The 18,269-nt window shown below is 38.1% G+C and overlaps 1 protein-coding gene across 2 annotated transcripts in view; it reads left to right on the top strand.

Annotated features, from left to right (window-relative positions):
- Positions 1–18,269, top strand: part of afap1l1a (actin filament associated protein 1 like 1a) — a 32,715-nt gene extending 14,446 nt beyond the window's left edge. For both annotated transcript variants that reach the window (XM_039664559.2, XM_039664558.2), the window contains exons 2-19: positions 4,532–4,657; positions 5,142–5,225; positions 5,312–5,400; positions 5,985–6,096; positions 6,872–6,970; positions 7,052–7,260; positions 7,347–7,526; positions 7,720–7,803; positions 8,842–8,920; positions 11,104–11,253; positions 11,444–11,655; positions 13,055–13,200; positions 13,302–13,359; positions 15,009–15,120; positions 15,441–15,608; positions 16,417–16,601; positions 16,681–16,803; positions 17,027–18,269. In XM_039664559.2, coding sequence (XP_039520493.2) covers positions 4,532–4,657; positions 5,142–5,225; positions 5,312–5,400; positions 5,985–6,096; positions 6,872–6,970; positions 7,052–7,260; positions 7,347–7,526; positions 7,720–7,803; positions 8,842–8,920; positions 11,104–11,253; positions 11,444–11,655; positions 13,055–13,200; positions 13,302–13,359; positions 15,009–15,120; positions 15,441–15,608; positions 16,417–16,601; positions 16,681–16,803; positions 17,027–17,053 — 2,243 coding nt within the window. In that variant the 3' untranslated portion in view covers positions 17,054–18,269. The remainder of the gene's footprint in view (positions 1–4,531; positions 4,658–5,141; positions 5,226–5,311; positions 5,401–5,984; positions 6,097–6,871; positions 6,971–7,051; positions 7,261–7,346; positions 7,527–7,719; positions 7,804–8,841; positions 8,921–11,103; positions 11,254–11,443; positions 11,656–13,054; positions 13,201–13,301; positions 13,360–15,008; positions 15,121–15,440; positions 15,609–16,416; positions 16,602–16,680; positions 16,804–17,026) is intronic.

The following is an 18,269-nucleotide window of genomic DNA, read 5'->3' as shown; positions in this document are numbered from 1 at the left end:
TTTTAGATACAGCATATTTTTGACAATTGGTCGGTGAATGTTTTTACGCATCCAGGTTACTGTAGAACATCTGATTGCACCTGTTAAGTGTTTCTATGGTTTAATGAACCTTATTCTGTAATTAGTTGTGTTACTTCATTTGTTGTTACTATTAAAAACTTTGATCACCAGCCTGATTACATTTCCTGTTGCTTTACTTAACAAAAGAGCTATAAAGCTAACATATTTAGGACCATATTTACTAAACAGGGCAAATTAGCGGGAAAGCGTACTTCCCAAAAATCGCAGGTGGGAGTGGAAAGTTCTGCGTTTGATCTACTGACAACGTACAAATTAAAGAACACAGACCCAGCCGGATAATTTCTATAATGACCAACGTAATCTACCAAGAGGAGTGCTTTCCAGGCAACCTGTAACCCGTGGATTACACTTTAGGGCAATACAACGTTAACAACAACGTTTTCAGTCCGTTGAGTGCAAGGATAAATTAATACCAAATAGATTTCCAAATATTCAAATAAAGTAAAATAAAAGGTACAACAGCTTATCTTGCCTTATGCGCCGTTTTTCCTCCGTTACCCTCAAATAAACAAGGAGTAAGCACCTTTTGGCGACAGAAATTATTACAAATTCGCATAAGCCCCGTAAGGTCCACCATGCTGGTTTGTTTACATCTAGCTACCACAATTCCTTGTGCTCAGGTAGTTTGGCGTGACTGACCTGGAATGCTACAAAGTCGTGAGTCGTGGTTGGAAGTCGTGATTTACGTCCTCAAAAACCTGCCTGGAACGCAGCATAGTGTCTGGTTTAAGACCAGCTTTTTTGGCCTTTAAATAATTCAATACCAGTAAATTGACAAGCGCAAACTTTTGTTAATCACCTTGCGTGAATAGTCTCCTACCATAAATTTTGTATCTAAAAGGTAAACTCCTACATATGCAGTAAGGTCAGCTGCAAAAATAACCCTGTCCTCACCTTTTAAGAGCTATTTTCACTACGTGTCTTTAGTAAATCCTGACAACGTCAAAAGAGGGTTTGTGCTGGTGCAAGCTGTTGGTGAGTCTGGCCCTTACTATCTTGATGCTTATTCTTGCCCTGGTCTTCAAACTGAACTGCTTATGTTTAACACAGCTGGCTTTAACACTGCATTCTTCAAATAATTTGCCAAGTGGGCACAAGTGTAGCTTATCTGGGACACTTGCAAGCATTGTGCCACTTTAGTTGCTACCCGTGTTTCCTGGTGAAGGTCATGTTGAGGCCAACACGTAAAGTTAAACTCGGGCTTTTTGTGATCGAAGGGGCCTTGTGTCAACAAGTCTGAATAGCGAAACACTCAGACTTACACACCGGTGGGAGTGCCTGTAAGGCAGCTGGGGACACGATGAAAGGAAGTGAGATGTTTTGCTGTACATCAGTCAATAATAAAGGTTTTGCAACTGTGGTGAATCAAAGAAGAAGAAAAAACATTCTTGTCAAAGCAGCAGTACTCTGACCCAAATTTCAGATGACTAATTTCTGTGCTTGTGGGTGTAACAATGTGTTTGTGTGAATTAGAGTATTTGTGTTTCTTTGTGGCTTTTAAACTCCTCACCTTCCCCATGGAGAGATGTGATCCTGAAGCGTTTTGACATTTTCTGGACCACAGCACAATCTGACTAGAAGCACATCATTCATTAACATTTCTCAGGGGGATGTGGAAGAGGGTGGTGGCCGTTTATGAGCGAAGCACGGGGAAAAAAGAGGGACTATAGCTCTGAGGCTGAAATACGCTGGTATCTTCTCTAACTATACCATCACAAATTTTTTCTATACTTGAGAACTCCTAAGCTTTATGTCAGGATATTTCATACAGTTTGGACCAACTTCAATTCTGAACTGGAGTGTAGCCATGAATGTGCTGAAAATAGATATAAAACTGGAAAACCAATGGTCTTAAGAAATGAATACTTTCATTCGGCAAGAATGCATTAAATTGAACAAAAATGACAATAAACGAGACTTTTACATTTACATTTCTATTTTAAAGGGTTAGTTCACCCAAAAATGAAAATTCACCCTCATGTTGTTCCAACCCTGTAAGACTTTCGTTCATCTTCGGGACACAAATTAAGATTCTTTTGATTAAATCTGAGAGCTGGATCACTCCTCCAAAAGGGATCGAAACTGGCCAGCCCGAAAGTTATGAAAGACGTCGTTAAAATTGTCCGAGTGACTACAGTGGCTCAATCTTAAGTTTATCAAGTGACGAGAACACTTTTTGTGCGCAAAAAACAAACAAAAATAACGACTTTATTCAACTAATAATTCCCTTCTCTGTTGGCCTCGAGATTTCACGTAGTGAAATTACGCAAAGCTTCTGTTTTGTACGTCACACGTAGGCTCACTATTGGCGTACGACACAGAAGCTTTATGTAGTTTCACTACGTGAAATCTCGAGGCCAACAGAGAAGGAAATAAATATTAGTCACTCTTGACTATTTTAACGATGTCTTTCATTACTTTTTGGCTGGCCAGTTTCAATCCCTTGAGAAGCCTATGGAGGAGTGATCCAGCTCTCAGATTTAATCAAAAATATCGTAATTTGTGTTCCGAGGATGAGCGAGAGTCTTACGGGGTTGGAACATGAGGGTTAGTATTTACTGACAGAATTTTAATTTTGGGGTGAACTGACCTTTTAAATAAATGTTGTTTTTATGAAATTTCTCATCTTCAAAAATCCTGTAGAAAATTGGTTTCTTCAAACACTTTAAGCAGCACAACCGTTTTCAACTGATAATAATAAGAAATTATTCATGAGCACCAAATCAGCATATTAGAATGACTTCTGAAGTATCACGTGAGACTGGAGACCATAGTATACCATAGAGCATATCGAATATTATCAGTGATTCAAGTTAGCTGGTCTGCAGTATGAATCATGTCTATCTTTTATGTCACTTCAGCATTTTCTCTCTGTGCTTTTGAAAGACTTCCATATTTTAGTATGTATTACTCATAGAGTATCTGACATACGAAGTAGAGTCTTGACCCACCACACCTGCTAATATCAGTACTAAGCCCACAGGCCCTGAGGTGGATACTTTGGCTCAGCTGACCCTCTGTCCAAGCCAAATTGTCCAGCTGTGTGATGGACATGGATGATCAGCCCTGTTCATACTCCCTCTCTCTCCAGCCTTCTGCTCGTGACCACAGTGGTCGCAGTGTTGCTCATGAGCTCATGTCCTCTGGGGCAGGAGATGTTCGCATGGCTTGATTACTTTCCTTGAACAAAACAGTCATAATTCTTCCACATCAGCAAACCTCCTGCATGGGCACAGACTGCCTAGTGTCACTGACAATCTGTTTTATATTGTTTCATGCTTTGCTTTTTTATTCTTCAAAACGTACCTGCAGTCCAGATTTTTGGTTGCATGTTTTTACTAATTTGCTGACTGTGCGTTAGCTCAAACTCATAGACTCAGCATTAGTTGCGGCTCATTAGTAATGGTTTTGGGAGAGAAAATGTGGTTTAGCTGGTGTGTAACACTGTTTGAACTTTGCAGTTTGTGGGAGGCAATATCTGGTAAGATATCCTTGGGATGTCAGCCCACCTCCTTCAGATTAAAGCTCCGCACGCAGACTAGCGCCAATGTCATTGAGCCCTTTCCTCTGCATAATCTAGACGTAAGAGACCAGAGGTTAACCCACTGTCTTAACTTGTCTTAGGGGAGTTTAGGTGTCAAGCTATGAATGTATTTATTGGGTTTGGACCCTCCTCTGATGCTCTCCGTGAGATTGCTAGGCAGGATGGGAAGCTCACCACAGATCAGAGGGTACGTATTTGATTCTACAAAGGGGTTTTTGGTTTCACCAGCAGGGAGGTTTTCATCCCACAGAGACCTGGATGAGAGCTTGAGAGTCCCAGCATGAAGTTTTGTGCTCCAAACCTGTTCCAATCTATAATCCTGCTGACCTGCCATCATCCCTCCTGCCCATAACTCATATTGTCCGCTGACATGTGTGTCCATACTGAAGACACTCTGTGGAATATAAAGTTACAAAAAGCTGTGCATCTAGCCTTTTTGATTCAGTCATCCCAGCTTTTGAGAGGTAGAGATGGATGATTGATGATGAAGACCAGAGTTGATCTCAAGCCTGCCATCCCCTCTTCTGAAAAGGGTCATTGACAAAGTGTCCATATGTATGTTATGTGATTTTTTTTTTTTAAGTGAATTTTTGTTGTTGTCTCAGATTAGGTTTGTAAAATTCTTAGGTTTGCCTATGGTTTAAAAAGTTTTAGACAATATTTAAGAAAAATATATTGGATCTAGCGTTGGAATCAAGCCACTATATGTGTATATTGTATTTTTTAATGTAAAAAATGAGTGTCACATCATTGACCAAAAGCCGCTGCAACTGACACTTGTTTTTATTTGCTTGCTCATGCTGAGGTGTTGATGGTGTTGATCTAATTAATATGTTATTATGACAAACTCTGACAATTGTTTTGTCTGCTCTTTATCGACCTCTAACCCTGAGTTTTGACCTTTAGCAATGGAGCTTTTGGTGACGGAGTTGAATGTCCTTTTGAAGCTGTTGGACCATGAGACCCTGAGCTGTGCTACAGAAGAGAAGAAAACGGCTGTGAAAAACCTTCTCAGACAACTTCAGCCCTCAGGTATATCTAAAATCAGTTTTATAATGGCTATTATCTGATCCAAGCTGGATTTAATGGTTGGACCACCAGCCGGTTGACCTTGAAAGCCATTGATGTCCAATCATGTTGTTAGGGAGACACCTTTTTTGCTAAATTTAGGATTTATGCAGGAAAAGTCATCCCTAGTGCAGACCTTTTTGACTAGCTTAGTTAGATCTGGTAGACCACCTTGGATAAGCCTTTTAGTCAGATTGACTACATTAAGCTTTGACCTGTTTTTTTTTTTTTTTTTTTGTGCTAGAGGGAACTGAGCATATATTGCAAAATAACTCAGAAAACATCAGTCTTACAGAGAACCAATACAAATATGCTTGAGGAGATTTAGATAGTGACAAGACCAGAGGGATAAACATCAACCTTGTTTCTCTCATAATGAGACTGAAAAGCTTTTGGCAGTTGTCCTACTTGCATATGTTTTCTCTTTTCTCATACTCGTTCTATGCAGTCACTGGAAAAGACTACATGTACATGAACACCTCCGTGTACAGAAACGGAACCAGCTTTGTCGAATCTCTTTTTGATACATTCGGTAAGTGGGGAGTATAAATGAGATTTACATCTCTCAACACTGTTCACTCCATTGTGTTATTATAAATGTGTTGGACATTTCTACAGATTGTGATCTTGGGGACCTGAAAGTTGAAATAGATGATCAAAAGAAAGAGCCAGAGACAAACCAGACCGACCACTGTGTCTCCAAGCCAGTAAGAAATCTTCCCTCAGAGGATTACCCACAATACTCCTCTCTATAGACCTAACACTAATATAGTACACTATAAACCCTGATGTCAGTGTGTAATGAGAGCTGTGCTCTGCCTCGATGCGACACGGCAGGAAGATTAATCGTTCTGCAGTGAAACCTGCTCTTCTCTTTCCAGCTGCATTGTGCTTTCAGGGCCAGGCCGTTATGTTTGAGTTACGTCACCGTCAGCCCTTCGCCGAGGTCCCCATAGAGCCTATTATTAAGAGAGCACACTCTTCCAGCAGTCAGATTTTTCATTATGTGTGTCAGTGTGTTTGTATGCCATCATAGCACAATAGTCCTGCATGGCCAGTATCTGACTTTTTTTCTCAACCGTCATCCATGTGGCATGTGGGTTTGGCTTTTGATTGGATGCAGCGGTCACATATCATTTGTTATTGGAGTAAATTCCAAAGTGGTGGAACAGAGCCACATAGCTTTGTGATATTGTGAGGACTCACTGAAAAGCAGATGTTAAGTGTGAATTAATGTGATGGGGCAGACAGATGGAGAAATTCATTGTGTGTGCCAAATTTTTTTGACCAGAGCTCAACGGGCTTGCCTCCCCCCCTGCCCAACACACCACCTCCAGAGGATTACTATGAAGAGGCCGTGCCACTCAGCCCTGGAAAGATGCCAGAATATATTACCAGCCGCAGTGAGTATGCTTGCTGTATGTCCGTTGTATGAAAACATGACATGGTCTATAAAAACTCCTCTAGACAAAATAACTTGGAGAGTGATTGAGTTACAACTTTTTGTTATTTCCAGAGTCTGAGTGTTGACGATAGATCTTGTCACTTTGGGAACCGCTTGATGTCAAAGTTAATTGTACTGTAGTTTTCAACCCATATACTTCCATAATAGGACACTTTTTTATGAAACATTGCAGTATATTCAACAAGGAAAAGTATTTATTTTATCCATTATGAAATTATTTGATTGTAAAAAGTGGGTATTGCGTTCCAGAAAGGAGCTATGCTCAATTTAAAGTTACAAAAACAGTGTTTAAATAGCTATTGGTTAACATTACATCGTTACAAGTGACATCGGTGGTGACAATCCATTACAAGATAGTTTCCCCTGTATTTCAATTTAAATTAATAGAAATATCCATGTTTTGGATATTTTTAAAAAGAAAACACTCTCTCTGAGTGTTTTCTGCAGAAACTGCAGAGAGACTGCTGTGCATTCAAGCAATTCAGCAAGAAGATGCTAAGAGATGGGAGTTGACTCGCTTATCTACATTTCATTTGCAGATGATTGCTAATTAGCGCGTTGCCATGCAAATTTGGGATTCTACTTTGTCTTACAATACTTTTATGAGTGCTTTGCATAAAAAACAATGCAAAGATTAGGGAGAGCATGTTTTTCCACACATCATATTTTAAATATACTGTATGGCACTGGAAACATTTCTCTTATATGTACAGGCAGCTCCAGCCCTCCTAATTCCATTGAAGATGGATATTATGAAGATGCTGAGAACAATTACCCAACAACACAAGTGAACGGACGACGCAAGAACTCCTGTAAGAGGGTGAACCCTGATGCCATAAATAGTGATGTCATTTCTTATTAGTAGTATTAGTATGACATTACTCCTCCCACAGATAATGACTCGGATGCCTTAAGCAGTTCTTATGAGTCATATGACGAGGAAGAGGAAGAGAAAGGCCAGCGTTTGACACACCAGTGGCCGTCAGAGGAGAACTCCATGGCCCCGGTGAGAGACTGCCATATCTGTGCCTTTCTACTAAGGAAAAAACGCTTCGGCCAGTGGGCCAAACAGCTCACTGTCATTCGTGAAAACAGACTCCAGGTGAGCTGGAAAAAGCCCTGAGAGATAAAAATGAGCCTTTATTTTTCCTGATGCTATCATGCAAACCCCTGATTCTTGTTTTATAGTGTTATAAAAGCTCTAAAGACCAGTCGCCCTACACGGATATACCACTCAGCCTGTGCACTGTCATCTATGTGCCCAAAGACGGCCGGAGGAAGAAACACGAGCTCCGATTCTCCCTTCCCGGTGGAGAGGCGCTGGTGTTGGCCGTGCAGAGCAAGGAGCAGGCCGAGAAATGGCTCCAAGTAAACACAGTCCCTCATTTTCTTGCACGATTGGGTATCCATCCATTATGCATACACACAATGGATGCATCGGCTGCCAGAATCAATATTGCACAAGAGGAAAATGGCTTTTGTAAAAGGGACCCCCTGTGTGATGGACTATGTTTGCACACCTAGCAAATGCTTATGTGTGTGTATCTTTGTGTGGTTGCAGGTGGTGCGTGACGTTACAGGCCAGGGGAATGGGTTGGAAAGCCCATCTTCTCCCATGATTCCTAGGAAGATTGAAGTGGATAAGGTGAGATCCCAGCACACATTTGTCTTATTCATGACTCCTGTGCATCTTATCTTCATTACTGATGAATTGGACGAACTTTTGGGAATATGCGCATTCTATATAAAGTGGTCTTTCTGTGACTTTTATAGGAAAATAATCCCACACACAACACGTAAGATGAATACGTCTGACATTTCTTTACAAAAAGTATTTTAAAAACATATATTGCCATGGTACATTTTATTAATGGTTTTAAGTACTTTTTCTAAGTATCATTTGACACTGAAGACTGGAGCAAGGGCAAATTTTCAGCTTAAAAAAATCTAAAATCAGTATTAAAATTTCAGCTTTGCCATCACAGGAATGAATTACATTTTAAATATATTTTAGAAAACGTATTTGAAATTATAATAATGATTTACAAAATTACTAATTTGTACTGTATGTTTGATCAAATTAATGCAGCATTATTAAAAAATGCAGCCAACATAAAAAAATCGTACTGACCTCCAACTTTTGAACAGTAGTGCATATAACTCCAAATGGATTTGTCTCTGTCCTCTATCATTGTGTGTAATTACATCCCCAGTGCTGCTGTGAGTGCTGTGCTGTCTGTGCGTGTAAACAGACTAACAGTGTTTAAATGTTCTTGGCTCGCTCCCCATCTGCTTTAATTAAAAGGCGTCAAGCTGAGGTTGGTCAATTCTGTCAGAGCAGCTGTAAATAATGTGCTGAGTTTAAGAGTCCTGTTGTGAGAGGAAGAATCAATGTGAATGTAGTGATGTGTGATTGTATGTCAGGAAACACATTTTATGTGAATTTAGCAGTTTGTCATGAGAGGTAGACTGCACTGGGAGTGTGTTTCCTGTATGAACTCTGCTGCTGTAGCTGTCTGGCCACAACAACACCCCGAATCAAGACCAATTCAGGGTTTATTCAGGATTATTTTCAATAATCTCCATATCCTATTGTACAGCATTAGTCTACTTATAGTTATGGATGTGTAGATTTACAAATTTGGCGTATTTAGTTGATCTGGCTGTACTGTTGTCCCTTTAGTGGTGTTCGGCAGAGAAGCAAACCTCAGATTCTGAAAGTGTGCCAAGTGGAGAAAGTGCTCGTGACAGCCGGGAAAATGGTGAGATCCTCAGTTCTGCCCCGCTGTTCTTCTCTGATTACACCTTAGAATCCAAAGATTTTCTGCCTGTTTTTTTTTCTTTCTTATCCAACTCTTCAATTCTTCTATCTTTTAACTTTATTAGTAGTGTTTAAAGGAGAACTCGGCGCAAAATGAACCATTGGTTTAATTACACATTGGTACCTAGTCGACCGTTCTCTGAGATTTGTTTTCATGATAATCGAATGTAAAGAGTTTTATCTCTAAAAACTGTTTAGCATATACGTTAGTATATGGGGGCATTTAATAAGTAAAAAGAAATCGCTAGTTAATACCGCTAACAAGGCTCAAAATAGCCCCACACTAACACAGTAACATAATGAGGGTCACTACATGCAAAACGAAGCATTGAGAACTTTGTAAGTGTACGGACCATTTAATAAGAAGATATTTAATAAAGACAATGCACTTTGTCTATATAGGCAGCAGCCATCTTTGGAAAACAGTTTCGACAAGTCGAACCACGAATGGCGTTCATGCAGTTTAGAAGTTCGCTGAACTTACAGTTCAGCTCACTTGGCACGTCGTTCGTTGTTCGACTTGTTGAGACTGTTTTCCAAAGATGGCTGCTGCCTGTATACATGAAGTGCACTGTCTTTATAAAATATCTTCTTATTAAACGGTCTGTTCTTCTCTTACAAAGTTGTCAATGCTTCGTTTTGCACATGTTATCTGTGTTATTTTGAGCCTTGTTAGTGGTATTAAAGGGATACTCCACTTTTGGAACTAGGCTCATTTTACCACCCCCTTAGAGTTAAACAGTTGAGTTTTACCGTTTTCAAATCCATTCAGCCGATTTTCTGATATTTAGGTGAGCCTATAAAATGAGCCTATTTCCAAAAAAAGTGGAGTATCCCTTTAACTAGAGATTTCTCTTTACTCGTTATATGCTCCCATATACAAGCTCATACGCTAAACAGTTTTTAAAGATTAAACTCTTTACATTCGATTATCATGAAAACAAATCTCAGAGAACGGTCGACTAGGGACCAATGTGTAATTAGACCAAAGGTTCATTTTGCGCTTGAGTTCTCCTTTAAGGCAATCAGTATTATTATTAATATTATTTTTTAAACAAACCACTTAAGAAAAATAATAAAAGTAATTAATCTTGCAGTTTTTTTTACACTCACACTGTACAAGGAAAGAACAATCATTTCTATAGACCAGAATGTCTTGTAGATTAAGGGTTGGGCTATCAACACCCTGGTATCTGCCCCAAGCACCCTAGGAACCCCAGAACAACATGTCAAAAAAACACTCAGGATGCCTTAGCTATCACATAGCAACACCCTGGCAACCACCCAAAACCTAAAACTACTCAGAATGCCATAGAAACTGTAACCCTCTCAAGGCAGGCGTTGCCTTGCATGTGAAGGTCTCTCTAAAAAAAGTCTGGATTCTATAATTGTACTACCCCATATGATAATTTTCCCCAAATATCAGATTTTTCCTGTTACTAAAATTTAATTTGAGCCTGAGAGGGTTAACACCCTGGCAATCACCCAAAAGAAACCCCATAATAACCACATAGCAATGCATTAAGCCGATCAGAATGTCTAATAAACCACATAGAAACACTCTGGCAACAACCCATACGATCCTTGAAACATGAAACATGTTGAAAATCATACAGTTAAAACACTTTAACAATTGAACATCCTGGGAACCACCCAAGGTCAAAACACCCTTCATAGCAATGTTTGAAAAACCCATAGGCTAACACCTTAGAAACTGCATAACAACACCCTGGCAACTACTCAAAACACCAATATCATTGTGCCAGCAAGGTTTTCATTGGGAAGAAACACTCACAATGTATTCTGAATTTCAAAATTTTGTTTATCTCTCTCTCTCACACACACACACACACTAACACACACACACCCCCACACACATACATGCACACACAGACACTTTATTCATCCTTTTTTCCTTTCAATGTCTGAGAGCTTTGTCTGGTACTCTTAACAAGCAGGAAGTCTTTATGCAGGATGTGGATTGTTTGTGATTTATAATTGTTTGGACCAGTGAAAGTCTTTAATAGCTTTGGACTAATTCCTGCAGATTTTGTGTCTGTAGACCACACATATCTTTACATGTAATTTCATTCTACCATCAAAACTGTGTTTGTGTGTTTACAGGTAAACCCAAGCGAGGTGGACTGTCAGAGCTAACGGGCACCGTAAGCCGAGCTGCAGGAAGAAAGATCACAAGAATGATCAGTTTCTCCAAAAGAAAGCCTCCACTGCCGGGAGACACCCGCATGTCTCTTGACCAGGATCCCCGGTGTGGTACGAGACACATTTTTCTCTCTCTCCTTTCTCCTCTCATATTACAATACCCATGACTCTCTCCACCTGTTATTTTCAACTTTTCTCTCTTAGCGTTTGATCTCAGACAGTGAAGTGGAATAAATTATACCATGAAACAGAAGTGGGTGTACTGTAATAATTGCTGTAATTCTTTCTGTGTGTGTGTTAGGTTATGTGGGAGTGCTGTTGAATCAGTGCTGGAGGGAACACTGGTGTCGTGTGCGGGCCGGATCTCTTTACCTTTACCACGAGAAAGCAGAACAGCGAGTCCCCCACACTGCTGTGGCTCTGAAGGGCTGTGAGGTTGTCCCAGGCCTTGGGCCTAAACACCCCTTCGCCCTGAGGATACTGAAAGGAGGTGCAGAGCTGGCAGCTTTAGAGGTAGTGAGTGTTTTGTGTGAAGTTTTCACAGCAATCCTCTATAGAGTTGTATTCGAGTGGTTAACTACATGAAAATTTAGTCTTGGTGTTTGTGTGGGTTTGATCTGTGTTCCTTCCACTTCTCTCATCATTCATTGACATCTCTCAATCTATACTATACGAATGAACAGATATTATTTTTTTTATTGCTGATATTAAAATACTATACCATTTTGTCTAAATAAATAAATAAAAATAAAACACTAAAAACCAAAACGAATAACTTGAAATGCTATAGGTGAATAAAGGCATCATACTATTATAATTTACACTATGAAAAATGTTGATTTATCCTGAGATTTGAAAAAGATTGCATACAGTGTTATTAGATATTTTTAAAGATTAACTTTAAGTAAATGCCCTATGACAACAAATGTAATCTAAATAGGGGAAATTACCATGCACAATTATGTATAATCAACTGATACAAAATAATTAAAAAAAAAATCATAATATTTAATACAATAGCTTAATTTAATATTGGATTCGTAGTATTATTTAAATGCTATTACAGTATTTATTTATATTTTGATTAGCTTTTATTTTTATCTTTGTATTTTGACCACATTTTTCTTATTTTTTATTGTCTTTTATCATTTTTATTATTTTTTTTTTTATATTTCTGTTTGACTTGATTTTTTTTTTTTGTTTTTGAATTTTTGGTTTTAGTGATTCAACTTTAATATTCATTTGAAGGGTTAGTTCACCCAAAAATGAAAATTCTGTCAGTATTTACTCACCCTCATGTTGTTCCAACCCTGTAAGACCGTTCATCTTCGGAACACAAATTAAGATATTTTTGATTAAATCTCAGAGTTGTCTTACTGCTCCATATGCTTTATAAGGGATCGAAACTGGCTGGCCCAAAAGTTATTAAAGACATCTTTAAAATAGTCCGAGTGACTACAGTGGCTCAATCTTAAGTTTATCAAGTGACGAGAATACTTTTTGTGCGCAAAAAACAAACAAAAATAACGACTTTATTCAATGATTAATTTCCTTCTCCGATGGCCTCATGTAGTTCACGTAGTGACACACGCATCACAAAAAGTATTCTCTCCCGAAAGTCTTACAGGGTTGGAACAACATGAGGGTGCGTAATTACTGACAGAACTTTCATTTTTGGGTGAACTATCCCTTTAAGTTTTAGTTTTTAATATAATATCTTAATTAAAAAAAAAAGAAAAAAAATGTAATGGTCTAACTTTTAGTCAACAATAACAACACTACTATCTTTGTATTCTTTTATCAGGTCTGATGATTAAATGCTGTCCATACAGTCTATTTTATAAACTTCCAGTATGTGGCTCTTTTTGTGATTGCAGCTCATGTTTGTTCTTGCTTGTGTTTGTTGTGTTAGGCGAGTTGTTCGGAAGACATGGGCCGCTGGCTGGGAGTCCTGTTGGCAGAAACCGGTTCCTCTGCCGACCCCGAGTCCCTACATTATGACTATGTAGATGTGGAAACTATCGCCAACATCCGCACGGCTGCCCGTCATTCTTTCCTGTGAGTTAAGGGTTAATGTGGTGAGGGGTGGAGTTATAGACCAGGTCATCATGTTGTTTTGACTACCTTAACTGTTCTTATTTCTTTTCCTGTTTATTTAGATGGGCAACCTCCACTGATTCACGAACATATGATGAGGTCCCTTTTGAAGCCATAGAGGTTTGTGGTCGCACACAAGAAAATTCCCAACACTCGTGTGCCTGCATCATACACAAACATTAAGTGTAAACAACACGAGTGGAGACATTATCTGATTTAAAAATGTTATTTTCTTTGAAGAAAAGTCTTCTTTATATCCATGTGTCCTGACTGGTCTTTAATAAAAAGGTGAGAAGTCAGGGGTTAGAGCAGGTTTAGTCGTCATGGCCTCTGGCCTCCGAGTGGCTTGTTAAACCTGTGCTGAACCTTCGGACACCCGCACAGAAACATTAGTTCCCTCCATCTGTGCGTGCCTCAACTTGTGTGATCAGGGCATACACTATACTAAAATAGTACATTTTTCTAAAATCTCCTTAATTCAGGAGATTTTTTAAATTGCATTAAAAAAAAAAAAAAATCTAATAAAAAACAAAACAAAAAAACTCCTTCAGTTGTTTTTGTATCATTCTGTTTAAAATGTCATATTGCATTATGCAATATTGTAATACTGCATCTCAAGTCAATCAGTAAAATTATGAGAAAAAAAGAAAGAAATTATCCCATAATTTACTCAAACCTTAAGCCATCCTAGGTTTTATGACTCTTTTTTTTTCCAAGCTGAACACAATTGGAATTATATTAAAAAATCTTCCAAGCTTTGTAATTGCATTGTGTAGTGCCCTAGTTTTTGAAGCTTAAAAAGCATATTCATCCATCATAAAAAGTAATCTAAACGACTCTAGTGGGTTAATAGATGCCTTCTTAAGTGAAGCATGGGTTTTTGTAAGAAAAATATCCATATTTTAAAGAAACTATACTGACTTCTGGCAACGTCCGTACGCGTGATCACTCACGAGAGATTGGAGTTCCGGCAGAAGGGGGACCTCTGATCCAACGTAGGACGTAGCTCTTTTCTTACATCGAAATCCTCCTACATTTTTCCGAATTACTTATGCGTAATCGCCATTTTGTTTTGCTCTATCCTTTTCGCTTCAGGGTTCAGCAGTTCTCAGCTTATGCTATACCTACGTCATACATCCTACGGATACATTCTATGTCAAAACTCCACGTCATAACTACTATGTCAAAGGTCCTACGACATACATCCTACATCATAACTCCTACGTCATAAGTCCTGCGTCATACATCCTACGCTATAAGACCAATGTTATACATTCTACAACATACATTCTATGTCATAAGTCTTAAGTCCTACACCATACATCGGGTCAGAGCTCATCCTTCCGCCAGGACTGGACTCTCTCAAGTACGGCCAAAAACCCATTGCTTCGCTACAGAATGTTTGTTTCTTTTTCTTTTCTTTTTTTTTTAGTTTGACAGGGATATTGTCATTAATAAAACATCCATGTAAATGTACCAGAATTAGCCATGTATTTATTAACCCACTGGAGTCATATGGATTATTTTTATGGATGGATGTGCATAAAGACTAAATGCTACCGTTTATTTCAATTTTTTCATCAGTTTGTGGATTTTATTGGCGTGTTTATAAAAACACAATTAGCATAAGCTATTCATTGTCAATCATTTGTTACACATTGGGAATATGAGGAACAGAAATTGCATTCGTTTTGTGGATTGACCCATATGAAACAGCATGCAGTAGTTTATATAGACAATATCTGACTTGGTACACTTCTTTTCTTCAGCAGGGACATGAGAGGTTGAGGGGAGGAGCACAAACAAAGCGTCGTTCTTCTTTCTCCAGCAGTGACACAGGAAAGCCCAGTCCACAAGTCACCCTAAAGCGCCACGGCTCCAGTGAGTACCGTCACACTCTGCACTGTGCTTCTAACAAACACAGCTGTTAGATCCAGCGTTCTCAATAACATAAAGAATAAATGGTTTTAAGTTTTTATTAGCAGTCTGCTGACTGCTTAACCTTATTTTGGCCATTTTGAAAAAGTTCTCGCGCTGTCACATCAAAAGCAGTCAGTATAATGTAACCTGAGCTTTCTTTTTGGTTTGATCTACGGCTCTGCATTTTCACACTCATTCTCTCACCAAAGAAATGCTAAGAGCTTTGCCACCTTCCCGCAGACTTCTAGGGTCTGATCTTTGAACTTTACTTGACATTTCAGATGCAAATCAATACGGGAGGTATGGGAAAACGCGGGCACAGGAGGATGCACGCCGCTTCTTGAAAGAAAAAGAAGACCTGGAGACAGAAATAGACAGTATCAGAAGTGCACTAGTCTTACTGCGGAAGAAGAAACGAGACGCAAAGGAGAAAATGAAAGGTGCAACGGGTGAGAAAGAAATCTTTCCTCTCTATTTTATGCGATAATAGAGAGGTATTATCCCACAGTAGTTGGTTTCTTTTCAAAATAAGTGAATTTAGGGCCACTTTTACTAGCAAAATAGGTTTTTAATGCTTGCTGCTTCAGTTTAACATGTCCTTTTGTCTTTTTTTTTACAATGTATACATATTTAGATGATTCATAGTGTAATGAACTATTATCTGAGAGGGTACCAGCCCCATTACCATAACACAAAACATTTGATTTATTCTAATGATAAAGCTATATGATTAATCAAAATAAAACTAAATTTGTGATATGGCTTTGTGCGACTATAAAATCGCAAATAAATTGTAATTATAAATTGTAATTGTAATATTTAAATAAACTATAAATATTAGAATTGTAGATTTTAAAATAAAATAAAGATTTTTTTATATTCTTTTACTGTGAAAAGTATTATTGTTACAATACTAATATTTATTATTTTGTTTAATATTATTAGTAATAATAATAATTATTATTATTTTTATAGTCGTGTTGATTTGTAATCACATTTTTTTTCTTTTTTTTTACCAAATTGTGCAGCACCTACAAGCACAGCACAATCGGTGCTCTTTAAAAATAAAAATCTCACATTTTAAATTGCATTTGCACACTTGATTCTAATAAATAATATATTCCCATTTTGTGCTGCCCTACCACTACAGTTGTAGTGATTTGTTTCCTCTTACTCAACTAGTGTCCTTATGTATATGTGGTCAAAATGGATCAGCCAGAAACACGTATGTAAATGTAATGATCTATTATTGTGCAGATAAGCAGAGGTTAGCTTTAGAGGAGTGTGTCGTCCAGTTGGAGGACCGCTGCCGGGTGAAAGAGGGTGAGCGTGTGGATCTAGAGCTCAGGCTCACGCAGGTGAAGGAGAACCTGAAGAAATCTCTGGCTGGTGGAGAAATGGAGGGGCCTAGTACGCCTACAGAGTCTAAACCTACAAACAAGGTACTGGGCAAAAATTAGAACGAATAGTTTAATCAAAAGGATTGTCTGATGTTAAATATGCTTCCTTCTTTCCTCAAAGACTCAAAGGACAGAGACTCAGTATATTGAGTCGTTTCTCCCTGTCAACTGCGCCTCTGAAATGCGTAAGCGCCCTCCCTCCATCTATGCATCCACAAAAGGAAATGTTATGCAGAAAGCCAAGGTAAACCCATCAGTGGTCACAACATTATCTAGTGCAATGCATCAAAAAACAGATAATACAAACACAACAGCTTGCTGCATCAATAGGGATCACATTTCTAAATAGTCAGTCTCTAATGAATTTCATCGATCACTTTAGGGCCCTGCTATAAAGATCATATTATGTTATGTCACAAATAGGCCCGTATGTGTAACTTGAACAATAATGCTTTGTTTTTAACCAGGAATGGGAATCTAAGAAGGGGACTTAGAGAAACCGTTGACCAGGAAGATTTATGATTAATATGAGGACTTACACCAACACAGACTACTGTATATGCAACTCTATGGTGACTGCCACTTTTTGAACTTTACAGTGGAGTTAGAATCACAAAGCACCAGCTTTATTCTAATACTTTACAGCCAAGTGATGTCTTCTTCATGTGTCTTGTGAAGTTCCATGTGACAAGCACAAAATGGCATCAGTGTTGAGGGATTGAAAGGGTATGATGAAATAAGTTTGTGGGCTGAAAGTGCAAGAAAGAGTTGTGGTTAAGTTATAAAAGAAACAAGGATGGAAATGCATGTTAGACAATCCACTTTGAAAACTCTTAAATTTAAAAGAGGCATGACAACTGATTTGTACAGCGTTGTTTTTGTTTTTTTTCTTCACTCCATTGCAATTACTTCTGCGGTAAATTCAGCTCTTAACCAAGCGTTGCTAATAACAATGTATATTTGAAAATTGTATATATATATATTAACATTCTTTTTAAATCTAGCTTCATAGTATCTAACTGATACTCTTGTTTGTATCCCTCCCCCATTTCTTATTCATCTTTTAATGTGAGTAACATTTGCACTTTAAATGTCTTTGGACATGGGAATATTCTTTTAATAAAGAGAAAATGTATCTTTGCCAAAATAATTATCAATTGGAAACAAAAAAATATGTGTTTTACTGCTAGACTTTATACAAGCCAGCCAAAAATGTCCCGGTTTCCAAGAACAGGGCATTGAACAGTCACTCATAAATATAAAAATATGCATATGTGGTGCTCCGCCCACTTTTCAAATATTGCCGGTGGGTGGAGTCAGGTTCTGACACATTTACCTTCCACATTTACATTTAAAAAAAAAAAAAATTGTTAATATAAACACAAACATTAGATAACATTTACACAATCATGTTAACTGAGACCTCATTGTATAGCCGCATTAACATTATGGTGTATAATATATACTATCCATATCCTGATAGACCACCTGTTTCACTTGAATATAGAAAAATCCAGGAAGCCAATAAAAGCCATTGCAGATCCTGACATTTCCTTAGAAGATTCACAAAAATATCACAAGAGGACTGTCAAATGATATATAATATTTAATGAACAAAATTACTTCTTTACTGAGATCTGAACATTGGTGATCAAGAGAAAAAGCTCTCAATTTAGACAATTTAAAAAAAAAAAAAAAAAAAAAAAACAA

Source organism: Pimephales promelas, chromosome 9 (assembly GCF_988280905.1).
Source record: "Pimephales promelas chromosome 9, fPimPro1.hap1.1, whole genome shotgun sequence".
NCBI lineage: Eukaryota > Metazoa > Chordata > Actinopteri > Cypriniformes > Leuciscidae > Pimephales > Pimephales promelas.
Note: the sequence above shows the minus strand (reverse complement) of the source record. Positions and strands in the feature narration are given on the sequence as shown.